Raw genomic sequence first — 20,563 nt, forward strand, 5'->3', positions numbered from 1 at the left:
ACTCTATTTAAGGGGCATTCAATACCGTGTTTATATCATGGACAGGGCTATTTTGGTCCCGTCCACAATAATAAGTGGTGTTCAGTTCATTGGGAAAGGTCCCCGTCGCCAACAATTCATGGACAGGGACCATCCCAGATTAAATTCTCGTCAATGCTTATTTTTCGTAGATGGTCCCCGTCCACTGGTGGACAAAGAAGGGCATGTAATAATATACATCATATAACTTAGTTTTTGTTGTTTTTTACCATTACACCCCCGAGGCTATATTTCTTCCTCCCTTTGTGGCTAACAAAGTAGAGACCCACTGCCAACCAATGAAACCAATGGAAGTTTTAAATAATTCAATCATTGTTTATTGAATCATTTAATTTTTTAATAAAAAATAAAAAATATTTTTGTTACTTATTTAATTATTTTTCACTTATTTTTTGTTAAAATAAATTTTTATTGGTTAATATGTATTTATCGATAATATTTCCAAACTAATCTGGGTTATTGGGTACAGTTACTTCTTTATAATCGATTTTGTAGCCGTTTCACAAAATGTATGGAATCAAAAAGTGTGGTATGGACTGATCCACAACACACCTACAGAACACTATTGCAGGTGTGGATTGATTTAGTCCACATAGTTTATCCATAGTTCAGAACAGCTGTGGATTGTGGTGCGGTGTGGATTGGTCCCTACCACAGTAGTGTGGTGTGGATCCACAAATTTCTCATCCATGGAACAAAACACCCCCTTAAGCTATTCAAAGAGACCGAAGTGGACAGCCTATCAACTGGTTGATCGACAACTGATTTGGCTCTCCAAAATGGGCATTGAGCTTGGGCTTTTCAAAGTTTTAACCAAGCAATCTTAAGAGCCTTTTGAATCAGCATCACCTTGTAAAACCAAAGTTAGCAAGATGAAAGTACATGAAAGTCCTCCAACAAAGAGAACCATGTAACCTGATGACCAAAATTTGACTCTCCTGGCTTTTCATCAAACATTGTTTATAGGTTCTGTGGGTACTGCCTTGCAAAAAACAACCCAAAAGACACAGTGAGAAAGCTCTTCCAAACAGACAGAGGGCCAATTTTGGAGCGCAGAGCTGAAGATTCAACCAAGCTGGTTCAGCTGCTTCAAAACTCTCTGAATAAATTATTCAGAGGCTGAAGCGAACAGCCTTTGAAATGACTTACCAACAGCTGATTTGAGCTATCCGAAATTTTCACCAAACATAACTTGTAGGCTGTCCGTGTGGGGCCGAACACCAAAAACGAGAAGCCTACTGAACTTCAGCCTTCTCAAACAGTCACTGATTGTTTTATTATTTTGCTGGAGTGAAGAGTTTATGCAGTGGTAGCATTGCAGTAATCCTCTACTTCCTGGATGTCTAAATGGGTTGAGACTTAAAAAGACTTGAGACTCAAGAGGATTGATTTTCGGTGAGCGTGTGTGTCAATGTCAATTCAACTCGAGAATGGTCCAAATAAAAGTATAAAACTACATTACCATTTATTTGCTTGCTTCGTACTCAGCTCTCTAAGTTCTAATGTGAAATTTTGCTGTTTGTCCTTTCTACAAGCATTCAAAGTTGCGGGCAAATAAGATCAAAATCGAGGAAAATGGCAAACCAAAGCATCACTGGTCATACAGTTGTTGCTACATTAAAACCCCACGACTGTCACCAATAATCACCACAGGAGCACTCGCCATCCTCAAATCTATGAAACCTATTAGCATCTCTCACCACAAACACCCTCTTTAATACCTTTGAAAGACCCTTAAAGAATTCATGACAATCCCCACAAACCCTCAGGTTCTTGAAGACGCTTACAACTCCTCTATCCAACCCACCATGCACTAATGCTAACCCAATTGCCAACTTCTCACTATGAACTCTCAAACTCTCCTCCTTCGACTCCTCTTCTACATCATGTAGTGCAAACTTCACCCCATGTGCATAACCTGTCTCTTCTTTTATTCTCCTCTCCATCACCTTCAATACCTCGTGAATTCTCTCTATAAGTGGGTGTGTGTCGTCTCCTCCATAGAAAAAGTGCACCTCCTTGTCAATATCAATCCAACTACACCCAGCTTCTTTCTTCAGCCCTTTCTCCTTCATTGCCTCCCTCACTTTCTGACACTCCCCCCATTCACCAGCTTCAGCATAGATGTTAGACATCATCACGTAATTTACTGGGTTATCACCATCCAACCTCAATAGGATTTCTCCAACTTCTCTGCCAAATTCCAAGTCTCTATGTACCCTACATGCGCTTAGCAATGTCTGCCAAATGCCTACACTTGGTTCTAGTGGCATGTTCTCTATGAGATCCTTGGCTTCTTTTAAATGCCCAGCTCGGCCAAGGAGATCAACCATGCAAGCATAATGTTCTACTTTAGGAGTAATACTTTGGTCTTTGCACAATGTTGAGAAGTATTTGTTACCTTCTTCAATGAGACCAGCATGGCTGCAGGCTGAGAGCACAGCCAAATAACTCACCTCATCGGGCTTGATGTTCTCCAATTGCATTTCTTCAAAGAGACGTATTGCATCTTTGCCATAACCATGCTTTCCGTATCCACTGATCATCACAGTCCAGGAGACTACATTTCTAGCAAGTATCTCATTGAAACACTTCTCTGCTTCTACCGTTAAACCACACTTGATATACATATCCACAACTGAATTGGCTGCTGAGATATCTAAACCGTATGGAACTTTTACCATGTAAGAATGTATTTGTTTCCCTTGCTCCACAAGGGCAAAATCGGCCAAGACACCCATCATGCTCGAGAGAACAAACCCATCAAGTTGAATGCCTGTCTTCCTAAACTGCCTAAACAAGTCAATAGTCTCTTGTAGCTTGCCTTCTTGAGCATAGCCTGCAATTATTGCCGTCCAAGAAATCACATTCTTATCTTCTATCCGATCAAACAACTTCCTTGCTTCAGGCAACCACCTACACTTTATATAGAGTTCTACAAGTGCGCTTGCCATGATTGTCTGAATCAAAATAGGAAACCCTCTTGTGATCAAAGAAGCATGTATTTGGCGCCCTTCCTGAACTGCTCCAAGACCAGCACAAGATTTTAAAACACTGGAATATGTAAATTCATCAGGTATTTCTCCATGTTCTTGCATTCTTTTGAACAAATGTAGTGACTTGCTGCTTTGTCTTGCATTGGTGTACCCAGCAATCATCGAATTCCAACTAATGAGATTCCTAGTTGGCATTATATCAAACATCCTAGTTGATTCCACAATTTTCCCACATTTGGAGTACATATCAATGATTGAATTGGCCACAACCAGGTTCCATTCAAAGCCAGTTTTAATACAGAGAACATGTATTTGCATTCCATTCTCAGCAATACCTATAAAACCACAAGCTTTTAAGCTAGTTGAGAATGTGAAGTCATTCGGTTTAACTTCTGAGCTCCCCATTTGACAGAAGAGTGACAATGTTGCTTTGGCATTACCCTGACACAAGTACCCACCCATGAGAGTTGTCCATGAGATCACATTTCGTTCAGGCATTTTATCGAATACAAGTGAAGCCATGTCTAGCCTATTGCACTTTCCATACATATCTACAAGGCTATTGTTTATTATCAAGTCCAATCCAAGTCCCATCTTCACTGTTGTTACATGTGTCTGTAGGCCCCGGTTGAGTAATGAATACTTTGAACAGTCTCTAAGGAGCTTTGCTAATCTCTGCCGCTCTGTCATTAATGGATGCGAAGATTGGTATTGTGTTGTGCTAACCGGAGATTTGGAGAATCAATTGATACCCATGTTGCGAAAACGCGCCAGTATCACAGGATTGAAGAAAGTGCACGCTGACAACTTTAGTACTCTCTATCATAAACCAAATTCCTGGCGACAAAAATGGTTTATATATCTGATATTAATGGACATATAGCTTATGAAAGTTTACTTTTCTAGCAGGTGATTGGGCTAAATGTTATTTTCTTTACAATGCAATAATCAGAGCCTATACCCGTAACCACTCTTATGGTCAAGCTATCTCCATCTATAACCAAATGAAGAGGACCCTAGAACAGTAGGCACAAGATTCCTTTTTTTTTTTTTCCTTCGTAATTAAAGTCTGCAGTATGCACTGCACTTCTACTTCTTGATCTTATTAAGTAGTAAGGATGATCATTTATGGACCGGCCTGGGCCGGACCTGTACCAAGCTTACATGAAATCTGGGACGGCCCTAGATGCTAAAACATTAGACTTGGAAAACCCAGCCCGGCCCGGACATATAGTAGGGTTAAGGGTTTTTTAGTTTTTAAAAGTTTTATAAAGTTTATACATGTGGTAGTAGATGGTAGGGATATACATTTTTTGTTGAATGCAACAAGTTATGGTGTTGATATATAAAAAAATAGAGGTTGCCTTTGATTTCTATTTGGTTATATAAGGCTGTCTTTGCTTTGATAAAAAAAATTGTAAGCTTTTTTTTTATAAATATAATAGGTTATATTTGAAAAGTTATTTAATGTTTGAGATAGAAAGAGGGAAAGAATTTTGCTCTTATACGACAAGTTACAGTCTTAACGTTTAAGAAATTTAGGTTAATTTTGGTTTTTTTTTAATTTTATTGATATAGGATACCTTTAATAGAAAATTCAGATGTTAATAATTTAATATGTTATACTTTTTAAATAAATATAGAATATATGTTAATAGTTGAAAGTTGAATGTCATTTATGTTTTAGCGTAGTTGGGGCATAAGCCCAAAACCAAGCCCAAGTGTAGTTGAAAATTGAAAGTTGAATTGTCAATTAATGTTTATGTGGGCATACCTGCACGTCCAGCCCGGCCTGGTTCAGTCCCGGAGACATTATTAAACTGGGGGTGCGGTTCGGGCTGGGCCAGGCAGCCCTATACTTTGTTAAAATCCTAGCAAAACCTAGCCCGGCCCATGATCATCCCTAGGCCTAGTTCTAGGACCAAATACTTGGATTCTATGAGAATTGAGAAGGGATTATAATATTTGATTTAACTATTGAACATTACGGACGTGCGCTAAAACTTCTTGGAAATTCTGGTTATCTTGAACTTGATCATGCTGTAAAATTGAAAAACAAAAGTGTTGCCATTCAGTTGGATTCAACCATTTAGGAATCATTGCTTAAATCCTGCAGATCATGCAGCAATCTTGAGACTTCTGTAAAGCCTGTAAGTCTGTAACTGGAATGGAATTCAATATTAGACCCTGCGAAACAGCTAGCTTAAATTACCTCATGTCTTTACTTTAATGGAGTCGAAAGAGTGTAAGATGTGTTTTATGTAATTGATAGCCAAAATAGAACAAAATGGAATCCCACGGAAGATTGTGAATATCCATACTAAATCTCAGAGTCACAAACCAGATTAAATGGGCTTGCAACTTGGGTGGGTCCATTCTGATCCCAACCTGACTTAATTTGAGCTGTTGCATCATGGGCTATGCATATATTTTAGATTGAGTTTGGATTGGACATGGGTTGGTAAACTTTGGGCTTGACCTGGAATTGGACCAATCTTGAATCCAAGGTTTGAATGTTAGGGTTGGACTTAGGTTGACCCCTCAACCTGATCCAACCTGCCTGAGTTGTACCCCTATTATGGCCGATCAAAGATACTAGCTTCAGACATTACAATGAAGACTCTCCTATCAGAGAATAATTATTAACATGAAAAATATAAGGGTGCAATTAGGGTTGCCTGTTGCCCAATTCGAAGATTTCTACTGCTTCAGGCTCTAGTAGAGAAGGTCAGCATCATTAACCTAATCAGGGTGCAGTTGGTCACCTATCAACTTTCTTTTTCTGAAGCATATGCAGCTCTTGTTGGAACCAAGATGGCAAGGAAGATGAACCTAGTGAACTTCTGTGTTGTCCTTGATTGCCGAAAAATGTTGTAGAAGGTCCCCTTAATTGATGCAAATCAACCTTAGTCTCTAAATATGGATAATGTGTTTGAGCGTCGGAAAATGGCTCATTTGGACTGATTTGGGATCGCCACACATCGGTTTTATCATATTTTCTTATTATTATATTTGTTTTTATTTTGTTATTCTCTCTTCTTTCTTTAATTTTGTCAATTTTTTTATTTTTCTTATATAAAACCCTATTTGTTTTGTTGTTTTAAAAGCGCAAGGTGCATAAAAGGCACAAGGCAATGCATGCGCCTTTTTAAGAAAGGCAAAAAACTACAAAAAAGAAAGCTAAAAAATAAAAAATAAAGTCAGAAAGTTTTAAAAAAATGCAAAAAATATTAAACATAATGTTAATAAAAATATAAACATAAATTTCAAAATAAATGTTTTAAAAATCCAATTATCTAAAATTAAAATACATAAACATAACATGTAAAGTGTATTTAAATGAGAATTTAAAAATAAAAGCAAACATATAAAACATTTCAAGCATGTAAAACCCACAATCTTTTTTTTTCTTTAATTGCATTGCTTCAAGTAGCTAATGTGATGTAAAACATATTGCACTTTTTATTCTCTGAGTCACCTTACTACCACGCCCTTCGAGGCAAGTTAGAACAAGTCTATGTTAGGGTTTGAAATTCTTATTTTTCACATGAAAAATAATGATTTGATAACTTTAATTGTCTTTTAAGAAGATATTTTATTGGAATAAATGAATGAACAACATTAACAAATTGGGGTTCTACTCTGCTCCAGTTCACTCGCACCGAAGCTCCGAGAACCCCAAATTTGCTAATGTTGTAAAATCATTATTTTTCATGTGAGAAATAAGAACTTCAAACCCTAACATAGACTTGTTTAGGCTCTCTTCGAAGGGCGTGATCAGGGTCTAGGGGCAGAGCCCCCGACCCAGTCGTTAGACTCAAGAAAAGGAAAAAGCATAAAATTTTAAAAGGACGTACACCTGGGCTGAAGCGCAAGGCGCATCAGGCACACGCCTAGGCGCACTAGGCATGCACCGTTTGAAAGGGGTGCGCCTAGGACCTGGGCGAGGCACATACCCCAAAACGCACCTCGCCTGTGCGACTAGGCATGCCTTTTAAATCACTGATTTGTTAATAGGGATGGCAATTTCCCTTGTAAACCCGGGGGCTCGCCCTGCCCCGCCCCGCCCTGAATGGGAAGGGTTTTCCCTTACCCTAAACAAGGACGAGGTGAGGATGGTGAAAATATTTTTCCCTGAACTAGGGATGGGGCAGGGACGGGTTTTGTATATAATTCCCCGAACCCGCCCCGAACCCAAAGGTAAATTAGTAAAATATCTCAGGTTTAATATTGATATTTAAAATATCTCTAAGTTTTCCCTAAATTCTTAAAATCTTAGGATCCCATTATTCTATTTGTGAATTATCCCTAAATTATTATAATTCGATTCTTAAAATACACCCAAATTCCTATATCCTATGTGTAAATTCTACATAAAATTGATAATTTTTAATAGAGAAAATTTGAGTGGATGCCCCAACCCACCACCGAGGATAGGGCAAGAACGGGGCAAAATATCTTGACTATGGGGCGGTGATGGGGAGGGGGTGCCCTGCTCCAAGCCCGCCCCGTTGCCATTCCTATTTGTTTATTTCTTTTATGAAATTATTATTTTTTATTACATATATATATATAGAACCTTTTATATACTTTCTGTTCATAGATTATTCTCCCTACAAGGAAATTCTAATCTATCAAGCTAAACATCGGGATCTGTTGATCAACCCCATTATTACCGATTTTCATTTTTTGGTTTTTCTTTTTTGATCATATCTTTTGTTGTTTCAAATCTGTTTTGTTTTCTGCAACCGGCATCCCTCATTCTTTTAATTTACAGAGAGAATAAATCACCTCTGATCTAGCAAGATATCAATGGAGGAACATGCACCATAAAATGCTTTTAGTTCTATTTCATTTGAACAAAGTAGCTGATAATCAATAAAATTAAATCACTTTTTTTAAACCGTTCTGATGAGAAAACACCCCACACTAGCAGCATATCATGGAACTTAAAAGAATACGTATATGTCCAAGAGAACCTCAGCTAGCAAATTAAATAGCAGAAAAAGAATGGTGTCAGAGACACTATCTTCACTCAGAAAATAACATCAACCATCTCAGAAAGATGAGTTAGTTAAGTAGAATTAGGAGTTCGACCCTACTGATATCTTATCATCAATCAGCAAACACAAGTGGGGAACTTACCTTCGATGGATGTGGCCTAAGATGGGGATCGATGCTGATACAAGCTCGATGGCCTCGGGTTGGGTTTGATTCCTACGGTCGAGAAGACCTTTCTTGGTTTGGAAATCTGGATCGAACTGGAATGGTAAGCTTGCACGCAGACTTTGAATGGATGACGTTTATCGAATTCTGAAGATCAGGGCCAATTCGAGTACAAGTGTACAACATTCGACCTCAGACTCGGATTGATTTCGACCTTCATATGAACAATGAAACGGGAGGAGGTTTAATCTGCTTCGGCTACGGCTTCTTCACCCTTGAACAACGATGACCTTCGCGGATGGTTATATGCAGATCGATGGAAGTGAAATGATGGAAATCGCCGATCACCGCTGCGGTAGCTTCTTCAGTACGAACGGCGAGTTTACAGGATGTAGGGGATTCGGCCAACGACCCAAGTGGTGGAAAAGCAACGAGATAGTGGGGGAAAGGACTGAGGGAACAATAACAGACCCGAAAACAATTGGATTTTGGCCCGAATCGAGTGGGGATAAGGGGAGGGTTCTGCCGCTGCAACTCCCCTGCTCTCCTCGATAGAGACGATGAACAGGGGCCTGACGGAGAGGTGGTCCGGGGGGAGAAGAAACAGGAGAAATCAAGAAGAAGGGGAGAAGTAGAGGTGCATATCCGGTCGTGCCACCCACGGCATACAGACCGTGTTGGGGTTTTAGGTCCGGGGGTCGGGCTGGCATGGCACAACCGAGTGGCTGTGCCGCCTACGGCTTGTGTGCCGACAGAGCCCTGCCCGCAGCCCAACACGATTCATATATATTCAGGGCTTCAGGCTGGTATGGCACAACCGAGTGGGCTGTGCAGCCCGCGTGTTGAGACGGCCCGGAGCATAGCCCAAAATAATTGTCTTCATTTTTATTTAATTATTATATATATAAATAATTGTATATATCAAAATTTATATAAAATTAAAATTTTAAGTTTTTTTAAATAAATAATTTTGGTTCAGTCTAACTTAAGACTTGGCCCACGGATCAGCCCGGCCTGTGACATGGCACGAGCTCGTATAGACTTGGGCCGTGAGCCATGCCAGGCCAACCCCCACGTTATTCTAAGGGAAGGCGGCACAGCCTGATGGACCATTCTACACCTCTAGGGAGAAGTATGAGGGGACGTCGCTGCTGGTTTAACATCGAGGGAAGAAGATGAACAATGAATTCTTTCGAAATTCCTTTTTGTTGTTAGGGGTTTGGGTAATTTTGTAAATTTAGGGCTAATTTGGTCAATTCAAGTCTAAGGGGATCAAATAGGGATTCTAATTTAATAGTGGCTTGTGGGGTTCTGGTGAGAAAGGAGGATGGTGATACGTTTGAGGGTGTATGGAGGTTTTATGTGCGGGCGAATGAAATAGATTAAAATGGAATTTTTTTAGATAAATAAGTAAATATGGGTATTTTTAGTTAAAACTTGTAAGTGGGATTTTTAGGTGTTCTAAATCAGTTGGTAAGGGAAGATTGGCCCAACTGGGCCCAGATCTAACAAATCTAAAGGTGGTTAATTAGGCTAGATTAAACCTTAGAAATAAAGTCTTTGTGCAATACAAGGGAAATTAACGGTATCTTAAGCTAAAAGTTCACAAGTGAGTAATTTGAGATGTCTAAGGTTTGATATTTGATGTAAATGTTCGATTGATTCAATCATGAAAATGGGAAAATCTATGATACGAAAAAGATATGATATAGTAAGAGTTTTGATCAATCAAAACCCACACATGAAAAAATATCATATTTTTTTCGTATTATAGTCGAACCCGACGGCATCTTTTTAATTTTACATCGTTGGGGTTTTACATCATGGTTTTTAAAAATGAATCGGTTAGGGGTCTAATTATCGGTTCGAATTGTCTGACAGTTTGACTCAAATAATTGGCCTATTCTGACAAAAAAAATTAAAAAAATTGAAAAATTGAAAAATAGTCAAAACTGTTTGAACGGTTCCAATGGTTAATCAACCGGTTCAGTGGTTTGTTGATCAAAATCAATGATTTTGAGGAAAAAAACAATTTTGGAAGAAAACGAAATCGGTCAGGTGACCGGTTCCCAGTTTTTCTGATCCGACCGTCCGATCCGGTCCAGTTTTGAAAACAGGATTTTACATTGAGTCATTGATTGCAAACAATGCCTAAAGGAAAACGATTCAGTTTCCAAAGTCCAAAATAACAAAAGGGGATGATGAGCAGAGTTGCAGATACGCATCATGAGTCATCAATTGCTAAAGGAAAACGATTCAGTTTCCTACGTCCAAAATAACAAAAGGGGATGATGAGCAGAGTTGCAGAAACGCATCATGAGTCATCAATTGCTAAAACGGCATGCATACATGAAACCGAAAATTAGAGAAACATATGAGACTGATTGTGCCAACAATTACAAGTATTGCTCAGACTGGGAAAATCAGAATCCCAACTTAAAAATGTGTGTTTGAATCTCAACGTCTTTCGAAAAGGATCCCTGATCTTCAAAACACCACCCCTGGGTTGACATGATGTCAAGTGTTTGCTCTCTTTTAACAAATTTTAATATTTTAATGGATTTTAGACCATTGATGTTCAGTTTTGAAATCAAGTTAATTAACAGATAACGAAACAGTGGAAAGATTGATCATTTAAAAGACAATTACTCTTGGAACTTTGTAATCATGACAACTTTTGGAAACTGGAGATCTCTAATTAGGAAATCTCTGATAGAAGATATCAAGTCTCGGAGATTGTTTTTCTGGTCGAGATTCAACAGATAAGAGACAATCAGCCAATCAAGGAAAGATGATTTCAAAATTGAATCCTACTGGGAATTAACTTTGACAAGACCCGGATCAGCCCAATTCCATGATGGTTTTGGGTATCTGGACCTCCCCATATATGATTAATAAAATTTTGATTTTTTATTAATTAAAGTTATAATTCAATTTTAGAATCAAAGTTATAAAAAAAATGTTATAATTTATTATTAGATATGAGAACAGATTTATTAAATATGTTAAAAATTTATTATAATTCAATTTATTATGATTTTTATTAATATTATTAGATATGAGAACAAATTATTATAAAAGTTATGAATATCATTTTGGTTAAGTGAATTGTTTTTAGCCAATTCCTAACTTGAAAAAAAAAAAAAAAAAAACTGGAACAAAAAAGAAGAAGTGAGTGATGGTTCAAAGGGTTCAACCATTAACGTCAATGGTGGGTTGATAACATTGATCATAACTCCTACAAATAAACAAGCACTTCCCTATCTTTAGAGACCACTCAGAAAAATGTCCCTTAGAGCTGAAAAGCCTCCAAGTTCTCATTGTGACGGCCGCCGTATTCCCAAAACTCTGCACAACTGTAACAAAAACATGAGAATCCAGCCACGCATTAGGAACATCTACCCATGAATTGAATGGGAGATACTCCCAATATGGGGCTGGATGCTATGTGAACAAAGTTTTTGATTAATGTGGGGACTGCATCATTTTGCCTACTACAGTCTTACCATACTCCCCCCAATCTATAACCTTCTTGCCTCCATTCCCCCCTTCAAGTGAGAGCCACCTCATTTTAATTCTCACAAGCAAACAAGACAGTCAAATCTGAATAAAGTTAAACCAGATTTTGAATTCCCCCTACAGTCTGCACTGCAAACAGAGCCTATGGAAACCATTTGAGATGCACAAAATCTTGCCCTAGCAATTTAGAACTATATTTTTCCAAATAACTAAAGATTCCATAACCTCGTGAATCCTAGAGAATAATTTTCCCCCTTAAATTATTGATGGTAATGCTCAACGCTTCAAGAAAATTATTGCCAAATATGAACTGCTGTAACATCTTCCAAATTTCTCATTTTCAGCTTGGGACCTTGAACAAAAGAGTGCTATAAGCACATCCTAGACAAATATCCCAGTATGCAGCAAACCAGCAATAATGACAAAAACATACACATTGAACTCAAAACAACTAAGAGAGAAAAATCTTCCATATACTGCTAACATGGGTAATATGCCTGCATTATGATAGCATACAAAAGATATGTATATACATTCTTACATGTATGCAATCACAGTAAATGCTAATAAATTTGGCAGAGTGGAAGTCATGCAGGTTTCCACACTGCAAGGACCTCCTGAAACATTTTCAACATCAATTCTCTGTCGGCATGGTGGAAGAAACTATTCATTTCATCTTTAACATCATATATTTTGCCAAAATCGAACAAATACGTCAAGCACCCTTTCTTCAGCTTGTTCAGCTGGTAGAGCCAGGCCTCTTGTAGCCTCTCAAGGACATTGCTGGAGCTGATATCTTCCAAGAGGCTTTCTTCACAAGCTTCTTTTAGGTCAGTAATATCATACTTGTTTGCTGCCCCAAGAAGTGCAATCCGGTGATTCCAAAAATCCTTATGTTTTATGGTCCCATACAAGTAACTGAGCATAGCTGTGCAGGATTCTAGTGACATATCCTCTATCTCAATTGTAGAAGAATTTTTCTCCTTGAGGTCGTGCAAGAACATACTCTGGAACACAGGGGAGCTTGCAGACAAAACAGCCTTGTGAGCACTCAGTGTTCCATCAGCTGTGTTGATGGTGACATCTGCATGGATAGCCTCATCAAGCATACGAGAGAAGCATCGCAGGGTGGTTTCTGTTGCAAGGTTCTTCTGCACTGTTCCTTCACTAGGCCATATAGAATAGGCTTCTCCACCCTGAACTTTAGGTATGTTAGAAGCAGAGTTCTAAACAGGAGAAACATGTATGCTGAGATTAAAGTGTTCATCAGAATCTAGAATATTATCAAAAGCTACTAACATTTAGTGGAGAGATCTTGAGGTCAAGAAATTCAACATCAATGATTACTCGACCATTAGTACTAGAATCAACAGGCCAAACAAAGTCTTCACCGGTCCGAAGCAGCCTCTCCTGAACTGCAGCACCAAGCAATGGCATGCCAGTGAAAATCTGTATATATTTGCGCCTAAACAGAAGACCATCATCAAGTTCATGGGACAGATCTATTGATAACAGAAGGACAAGCTAAACATTCCACTATTCAGAGCTTGAGCAAGAGGATTCCTATGTTTCCTAACATAGAAGAAATTACAAAGTGTGGACCCCCTTGACAGGTTTCATACCAAAAATTTCATTTTAAGCAGAGTTCAGAGTTCTTGCTTCACACTGGACATTGCAACACTAAAGTAGCTAAACCAGGAAAGGATTGACAAAATGTACCAGAAAAGCCATCCTCAATGGAACATGGATCCAGTAAGGATCAAACCAACTCAAATTCTAAAATACACTGCCACCAACTTCATACAAAAGCTCTTCCATCAGTCAACAGCAAGAACAGAAAATTTGGCACATGAATACATGATTCATTTTCCCCATCTGTCAATTACTTAACTATGAAGGAATCCTATAGCGATATTGCTTTTTTCCCTCTTTTTGGTTCCTGACAAAGAGCTGAAGTAGAAATGGAAATGAAGAAATAGAACATTAGTTAAGCTTCACAAAGGTTTAAGAAATTGAGTAAAAAGAATGAATCTCTAAAGTTATGGAATAAAAAGATCCTTGACTGACTGAAACAGGAAATTTTGCTCATCGGGCTAGTTGGAGAACTCATTTATTCGATTTTATGTCTAGTTCACCACATTATGTGAAAAACACCAAAAGACATTACTTTTTCTATTGTGCTTTCTGATAAGGCTATGTTTGATTTGAAGGAAAAGTTAGGGAAAGGAAGGGAAAGGCAAGGAAACCTAATACAAGGTTTGTAAAGGTTTCCTTACCTTTTCCTTCCTTTCCCTACTTTTTCTTTCAAACCAAACACAGCCTAAGTGAATTGATGCTGGAAACACATTTTAAGCGAAATATATAGTTAGTTGCTCAAAACAAAATGAAGTTTTAATGTAACAGAAGTAAGAAGGAATTAATAAGTTCAAATATAAGTAAGTGATGAAATCAGAAATAATTACTCGGCGAGATATATGGGCAGCGGTTAGCTCCAAAATCGGATACTCGGAGAACAAATCTGGCGATTGGAGGCTGTTCTTTAGAAATCCGACAAAGCTCTGGGAACAAACGAATGTAGAGATATCGGTTCTTCTCTACCGACAAGTGCCTGCATTTCGATCAACAGCAACGATACTCAGAGCATTAAATCAGGCGATTCATTTTACCAACTTCTTTTCTTAGAATTGAAGTAAATTTAGATGAACCCAGAAGAAACAACAGAAATGAAGAAACAACAAAGTAGATTGAACGAAAAACAAATAGGATACAGAAATGAATGAGGCAACAACAGAAGGTATTACCAGTTCCAGATTCCCACTTTGAAAAGGTCGGACCTTCTGTAAGAACAGGGAACTAAGTTCTCTATCTTCCATTGAGCAAGTCTCGAGATGATCTCTACCTTCGAATCGCTCATCACTCTCTCAGAATCAAGACGCTGCAACTTCTTCTTGGTAGTTAACTATAACTCAAGACTGCTATCGAGGATGAAGAGAACGGAGAAGGTGAAAAGACTGGAGGTCGGTGCCTCAGTGGCCTTCCGGCGTTAAATACGAATCGAGGGACCCAGCCTGAATAAAATATTTAAACAATAATGAAATTACAATAATACCCATATAGTTTGAAATGATAAGAGTTTGACCAATAATAACACTTAATTGACTATCACGTTTATGATTCCAATTGAATGCTAAGACGTTTTTTAGATATCATACATCTCAGCGTGAGTTTCGGTATATTAAGAGATGTTTTTAATAGACTTACACGTTTTGTTCATTATTAGTTGTCATTAGAAAATATTTTCTTATATACCGTTGAGATGTTTTGTGGGGTGCATATGCAAATTTAAATTTATTGCGTATTTATGATTGTAAATTTTCACTTTATAAGTTGTGTTAATTTCGTAACGGGATAGCTTTTTCTTTAGGACCTGTTCGTTTGATCTGAAATCTGACATAATGTGCAATAATTATATTAAGAGCTATATTGGTATTGGTGAATTTTTTTTTCCTCTAAATTCTGAATATAGAGAATATTGTTCTAAATTCTGAAAATTATCAAATATCTATTTTGACTCCATATATGATAGTTTTTGTTTATCTTTTCGGAAGTATCATTGGAAAACAAAAAGTTAAGTGATTGTATTTTAAGAGATAAGAGATAAGAGGAAACGGACAATCATTTTTCTCTTAAAGTTAAAAGATTCATCTTAAGAGATAGGAGTTAAGAGGAAACGAACAGACCTTTAGTGTACCGAGCAAGAAAGTTTGTTGTTAGCTTGGCATGCTGGTTCGAACAACTGCTCATACCTGGAGTGGATCTCTTGTTATCTATACTACATATAAAAGAGTGAATACCCATTTTTTCTAAAATTGTCATTGGACGTTTGTTACCCACCCCCTTCCCTCTTTGTCTAAGTATACAGTGGGTATAAAGAAGACATATATATCCTTTACTCTCAAAGTGAGACCAAAGAATTTGATATTGAGAGTCTCGATTTACAAGAAAATAAGATTCTTTTAGAGAGTTTGTTGAGAGTTGTAGAAGAGGATAATGAGAAGTTTTTGTTGAAGTTCAAAAACTGAATTGATAGGTATAGACTCTTCTTATTTTTTCTTCATTTCCTTTCCCTCTTTTTTTTTTTTTTGCTGAACTGGATTTTTTCCCTTGAATATACTTACTAGGTCACTTTCTCTACATCTTGGTTGTTTTCAAAGTTGGACTTGATATTCCCAAAATTGAAGTCCAGTTTGAGCATTTAAATGTTGATGCATAAACTTATGTGGGAAGCATAACTTTGCCAACAATTCAATTTCTCGGTTAACATGCATGAGGTGAATTAATTGCATTCAATATTTTAATCACCATGTATTCATGTATAGTTTTGTTTGACCTGTTATCTTTGATAGTGTCATGTGCAAATACATGTACACATTTATTAATGTTTCTTAAAATGAAGATTTGGGTTGCATTTGATACCATTGTTGTTAAAACATTTTGGGTTGATCAATATAAATTTACATATAAAATATGAAATCTAAGCATTCTAATTAAGGTGATTCAATCATATGTGGTATGAGAACACCGAGCTCTCAATGGGTTGGTTATACCCAACCAAATTGAAGCAATATATGAGTTTTGGTTTTTGCTTGTTCCGAATCAATATATTGTTAATTGTGTATAAGGGTTTTCTAGTTTTTTTGTGTTTTTTATTTTTATTATATTTTGTGTAAAAGGATAAATTTGTTAGTTGATATATAAGATAATTTTGATTAAAATACTTGATTTATTAACATATAAATGGTTTACTATTCTATTATCATCTTTATTAAGATTATATATCATCAAAAATGAAATTTTAAATTTTATTAACATAGATAATTATAGAAATCGATCAATATAAACAGGTCAAAATAATTAGGGAGATTATGGGTATATAGCATGTCCCAAACCAAATCTAATCCCTTGACAACCTTAACGATGGAATCAAATGGGATAGAGAGAAAATCATGCACACCAAGCTAGACAACATATGACAAATGAACACACCATTGTTCTATACACATGAAACCTGCATGGGATTCCACACATTGTGCACATGGTAACAATTTATGCACAGCAATGGTACCAAACAATGCCTTAAAAACTGCAAAACCAGAACTTCTTTGGGCGCGGGTTTTTGGGTCAGTGGTTTGACCATCCGGTCAAACAAATCAATCTGTGACAATTTAGAAAAATAGTTAAAAATAAAAAATGGCCCCAAGCCGCTGTTTGGGGTCAAACTGGTCAATGGTTCCATTGCCCGAATCAATAAATCCTTGACAAATCCAAATGATTTTAGGCAAAAAATAGAAACTTGGGATCAAAATGAAACCGATATTTTGACTGATTCCTAGGCCAAACAACCCGACTGGGCGACTATCATGTGAACATGCCACTGTTCAGCAATTATGAGACAAAATCATGCACACCAGATAAAATCACCCCTCAATGTGCCAGATAGACTTGTTCATGGGCTGGGTGGCCCAACGGGCCGGCCCAGCCTCCGGACGAGCTTGAAAATGCAAATGAGCCCGTGGGCTTAACCTCGGGCCATAAAGCCCGACCCGCAATTTATTCGAGTTGGGCTTGGGATTTGCCAAAATAGCTCGACCCGAGCCCGGCCTGGCTCGACCTATAGACTAAACTTAAAAAAACCCTAAGTCGAACCTCTCTTCTCTTTCACCTCTTTCACCTCTTTCCCCTTAGTCGAACCTCTCTTCTCTTCACATCCTCCTCAGTCCTCACACTCTCAGGCAGCCACACAACCAGTGAAGCGGCGAACATTCAATGACGCAACAACTCCGGCAATGAGTCCTCTCCTTCTCTCTCTCTCTCTCTCTCTCTCTCTCTCTCTCTTTCTTTTTCTCTCTCGTTCCTCTTCTCACTTCTCTTTCAAATCTCAGACACCGGCGACAACAGTGAGTTCTCTTTCTCTCTCTCTCAGACGCGAACTGACACACTTTTCACTGTTAAAATCGCAACTCATCGCGAATTCAACTCCGACGAACACAATCACCGGCGGTGAGTAAAAGCTCGGGCTCGGGCTTCGAGCTTTTTATCAGGGTCGGGCTTGGGCCCAAATTATAGGCCTGTTGGTCGAACTGGGCTCGAGCTCAGGCCTAACAAATTTCTATTCATGAAGAATAAAAAGCCCGACCGGCCATAAACAGGTCTAATGCCACACCACCCTGTTTTATCTATTGTGAGTAGGGTGTGGGTGCCATTACATCGTCTGTCTCTTAATACAGAAAATTTTCTATATCAGACCAATAACAATGTGCCACACCAGCCTGTTTTCCCATTTTAAAATTAAAGTGATTTTTTTAAAATGATATAATATATAACCATTGATCCGGTACAAAAAATTTTCTATATCAAGGAAACACCAAGAGAACAGACTATATGACCTCATCTCGACTAAGTCAAAATTGGGAATCACCGGCTCTTTTCCCTGTTGTTTCTTTCAAATAAAATCCATACTTTGTAGCAAAAATGTCTTCTTTTATCTATAAGCTTCTTTCTAAAAGGAGAAACTTTTGGGTAACTTCGCGGAGAGGGTTTTTTCATCTTATAGTTATACACCGTGTCAACCCATTTGCAAAGATTCTTAATCAAAAGAAACAGTATAAAAAAGAGAATGATCTAATCCTATAAAGAGAAAAGGAAAAGGTGGAACTAGATGGTTCAGCAGCTTTACTGGGGTCAACTTAGGTTGGTCAGTGATTAAAGACATTGATTTGTTTTGTGATTTTTCTCCATAAAAGCAAATTCTTATTTTTTTTTTCTTTTCGGTAAATTTTTTAAACATTTCTACCGTTTAATTAATTAACACGCGGTACCCCTATTATTTAACTATTATCTTGCGGTACTTTTTAAATTTTACAATTAATTGATTTACTCTACCCTTGCCAGTTAATATTTTGCCGAAATTCATACACACCTGACACAGTGACATCACGTCACGTGATGTATACATTTTTTTCAAAATTCAATTTTGCCCTTCGTCCCTCTCCCTTCTTCACCATCTTTCCATTTTTCTGGTGGTGAAGGCTATGGCAGTGGCGATGCTGGTGGAGGCTATGGATCTGGCGGTGGTAGTGGCTATGTAGGTGCTGCTAGCGGGGGCTATGGAATTAGCGGTGGCGGTGGTGGAGATTATGGAGGAAGTGGTGGTGGCGGTGGCGGTGGGGGCGGAAATTATGGCTTTCACCGGATGGTGGTGGAGGTTGCAGCGATTCAAAATGCGCTCAAGAATAGAGAGGAGCACCGTCGCCTTCACCAGCAATGCTTGTCGCTGCAATTTCCGGATAGCAGTGCGACGATGAGAAAGGTTGGAGATCTCAAATCTGCAAGGAGAACCCAGATCTGAGATCTGGCCCGTTGTCCGCCGCTTCGCTGTAGGTACTCACCATCCATCTGAGATTTGCAAGGAGAACCCAGATAAATCTGCAAAGAGAACTCAGATCTGAGATCTGGCCCGTCGTCTGCCGCTTCAATGTAGGTACTCACCGTCCATCTGAGATCTGCAAGGAAAACCCAGATCTCAAATCTGCAAGGAGAACCCACATCCGAGATCTGGCCCGTCGTCCTCCGCTTCAATGTAGGTACTCACCGAGTCACCGTCCATCTGAGATCTGTAAGGAGAACCCAGAAAGTTACCTACGGTTCGTGTCAAGATGAAGAACCCGGAGTATATACAACACCGATTTGAGTATACAACATCGGCAGCTTTCTGGAGTTCTCCAGCAGCGATACGACGTCGGTGCTGAGTATACAGCATCATCGGCCCGCTCGCCCAACCAATATCTGTTATTCAAAAAAAGAAAAAACTGACTTTTTCATCTCTATGAGAGAGAAGGGAGGGAAGAGAGCAGAGGGGATTACAGTGAGTTATAGAGCTTTATTTGCAGCCCTTTCATGGCGTTTTTCATTTACGTATATCCATGAGTACGTCTTCCCGTATTCTGGTGGCCCATCGTCTCTGTTAGTTCAGGAGCTCAATGGAGTGACGAGAGTTTGACTGTTCATCATCTTTGTTAGCTCAGGAGCTCAACGGAGGGTTGATCTTGATAAAAATGTTAATTTGAGAACTGATTTGGTGTTGACGGAGAAGAATATTTCTTTGTTAGCTCGGGAGCTCAACAGAGGGTTGAAAGAATATCTACAATGACGCCAATGGTAATTCTCTATTTACAGTGATGAACAGTGATGAAGATGGATGAAGGATAAGCAGACAAAGAAGGAGAAAGAGAATAAGAAGAGGGGATGAAATTTGAAGAATAATGGCGGACAAATTTGACATTTCATTTCCTTTTTTTGTCGCAATTAAACAATTTTAATACAAATTTTAAGCCATTCAAATTTGGAAGTCTATATAACATGGTTCAAATATATTATGCATAAGGTCAGATTTGTGCCCCACAACGTCCCATACTACATCCCCACCGTGTATTGAAAATATCACTCGATTATCATTGGGCTCAATATTTACGGCGGGATGTGCCTTAGGACATTGTGGGGCACAAATGTAAACTCATTATGCAGCAAGGTGTATAAAGGGTTTAAATAATAATTGATCTCCGACCCTGATCTCTGTGGGATAAAAGTTGTCCTCCACCTTCAGAGATAAATTCTCTATAGAGATTTAGATTCCTAATATTTTTTTAACGGTATTTTTTCAAAATATAAATTTACTTGAAAATAAATATAAATTTTTAAATGTAAATAATAATTTCAATATATTTTAATATATATAAATAATATTATATATTTAATATTTAATATTTAATATATATAATCGGAGA

At 38.1% G+C, this 20,563-nt stretch overlaps 2 protein-coding genes and 1 long non-coding RNA gene across 3 annotated transcripts; all 3 read right to left on the bottom strand.

The window, feature by feature from the left end:
- Positions 1 to 1,479: 1,479 nt before the first annotated feature.
- Positions 1,480 to 9,054, bottom strand: LOC104587067 (Tetratricopeptide repeat (TPR)-like superfamily protein). The gene is made up of 2 exons (XM_010244520.3): positions 8,181 to 9,054; positions 1,480 to 3,872 (listed from the first exon to the last, which is right to left on the bottom strand). Exon 2 carries the CDS (start codon positions 3,723 to 3,725, stop codon positions 1,674 to 1,676), a length of 2,052 nt encoding a protein of 683 aa, XP_010242822.1. The 5' UTR covers positions 3,726 to 3,872; positions 8,181 to 9,054; the 3' UTR covers positions 1,480 to 1,673.
- A 3,140-nt stretch (positions 9,055 to 12,194) lies between these two features.
- Positions 12,195 to 14,754, bottom strand: LOC104587066 (BTB/POZ domain-containing protein At1g21780). Its single transcript, XM_010244519.3, has 4 exons — positions 14,522 to 14,754; positions 14,183 to 14,328; positions 13,020 to 13,135; positions 12,195 to 12,916 (listed from the first exon to the last, which is right to left on the bottom strand). Exons 1-4 carry the CDS (start codon positions 14,632 to 14,634, stop codon positions 12,308 to 12,310), a joined length of 984 nt encoding a protein of 327 aa, XP_010242821.1. The 5' UTR covers positions 14,635 to 14,754; the 3' UTR covers positions 12,195 to 12,307.
- Positions 14,755 to 18,636: 3,882 nt separating this feature from the next.
- On the bottom strand, positions 18,637 to 20,004 carry LOC148791480 (uncharacterized). Its single transcript, XR_016076770.1, has 2 exons — positions 19,644 to 20,004; positions 18,637 to 19,565 (listed from the first exon to the last, which is right to left on the bottom strand). It is a non-coding gene; the product is annotated as an uncharacterized LOC148791480 (long non-coding RNA).
- Positions 20,005 to 20,563: the final 559 nt, after the last annotated feature.

Source organism: Nelumbo nucifera, chromosome 5 (genome assembly GCF_055504915.1).
Source record: "Nelumbo nucifera cultivar China Antique chromosome 5, China Antique-T2T, whole genome shotgun sequence".
NCBI classification, from domain to species: domain Eukaryota; kingdom Viridiplantae; phylum Streptophyta; class Magnoliopsida; order Proteales; family Nelumbonaceae; genus Nelumbo; species Nelumbo nucifera.

Coding starts and splice junctions, on each gene's coding strand:
- LOC104587067 (XM_010244520.3), bottom strand. CDS start 3,725: ATGACAGAGCGGCAGAGATTAGCAAAGCTCCTTAGAGACTGTTCAAAG.
- LOC104587066 (XM_010244519.3), bottom strand. CDS start 14,634: ATGAGCGATTCGAAGGTAGAGATCATCTCGAGACTTGCTCAATGGAAG. Junction 14,329..14,521: donor AAAGTGGGAATCTGGAACTG/GTAATACCTTCT, acceptor ATCGAAATGCAG/GCACTTGTCGGTAGAGAAGA. Junction 12,917..13,019: donor TCAAGATCTCTCCACTAAAT/GTTAGTAGCTTT, acceptor CCTAAAGTTCAG/GGTGGAGAAGCCTATTCTAT.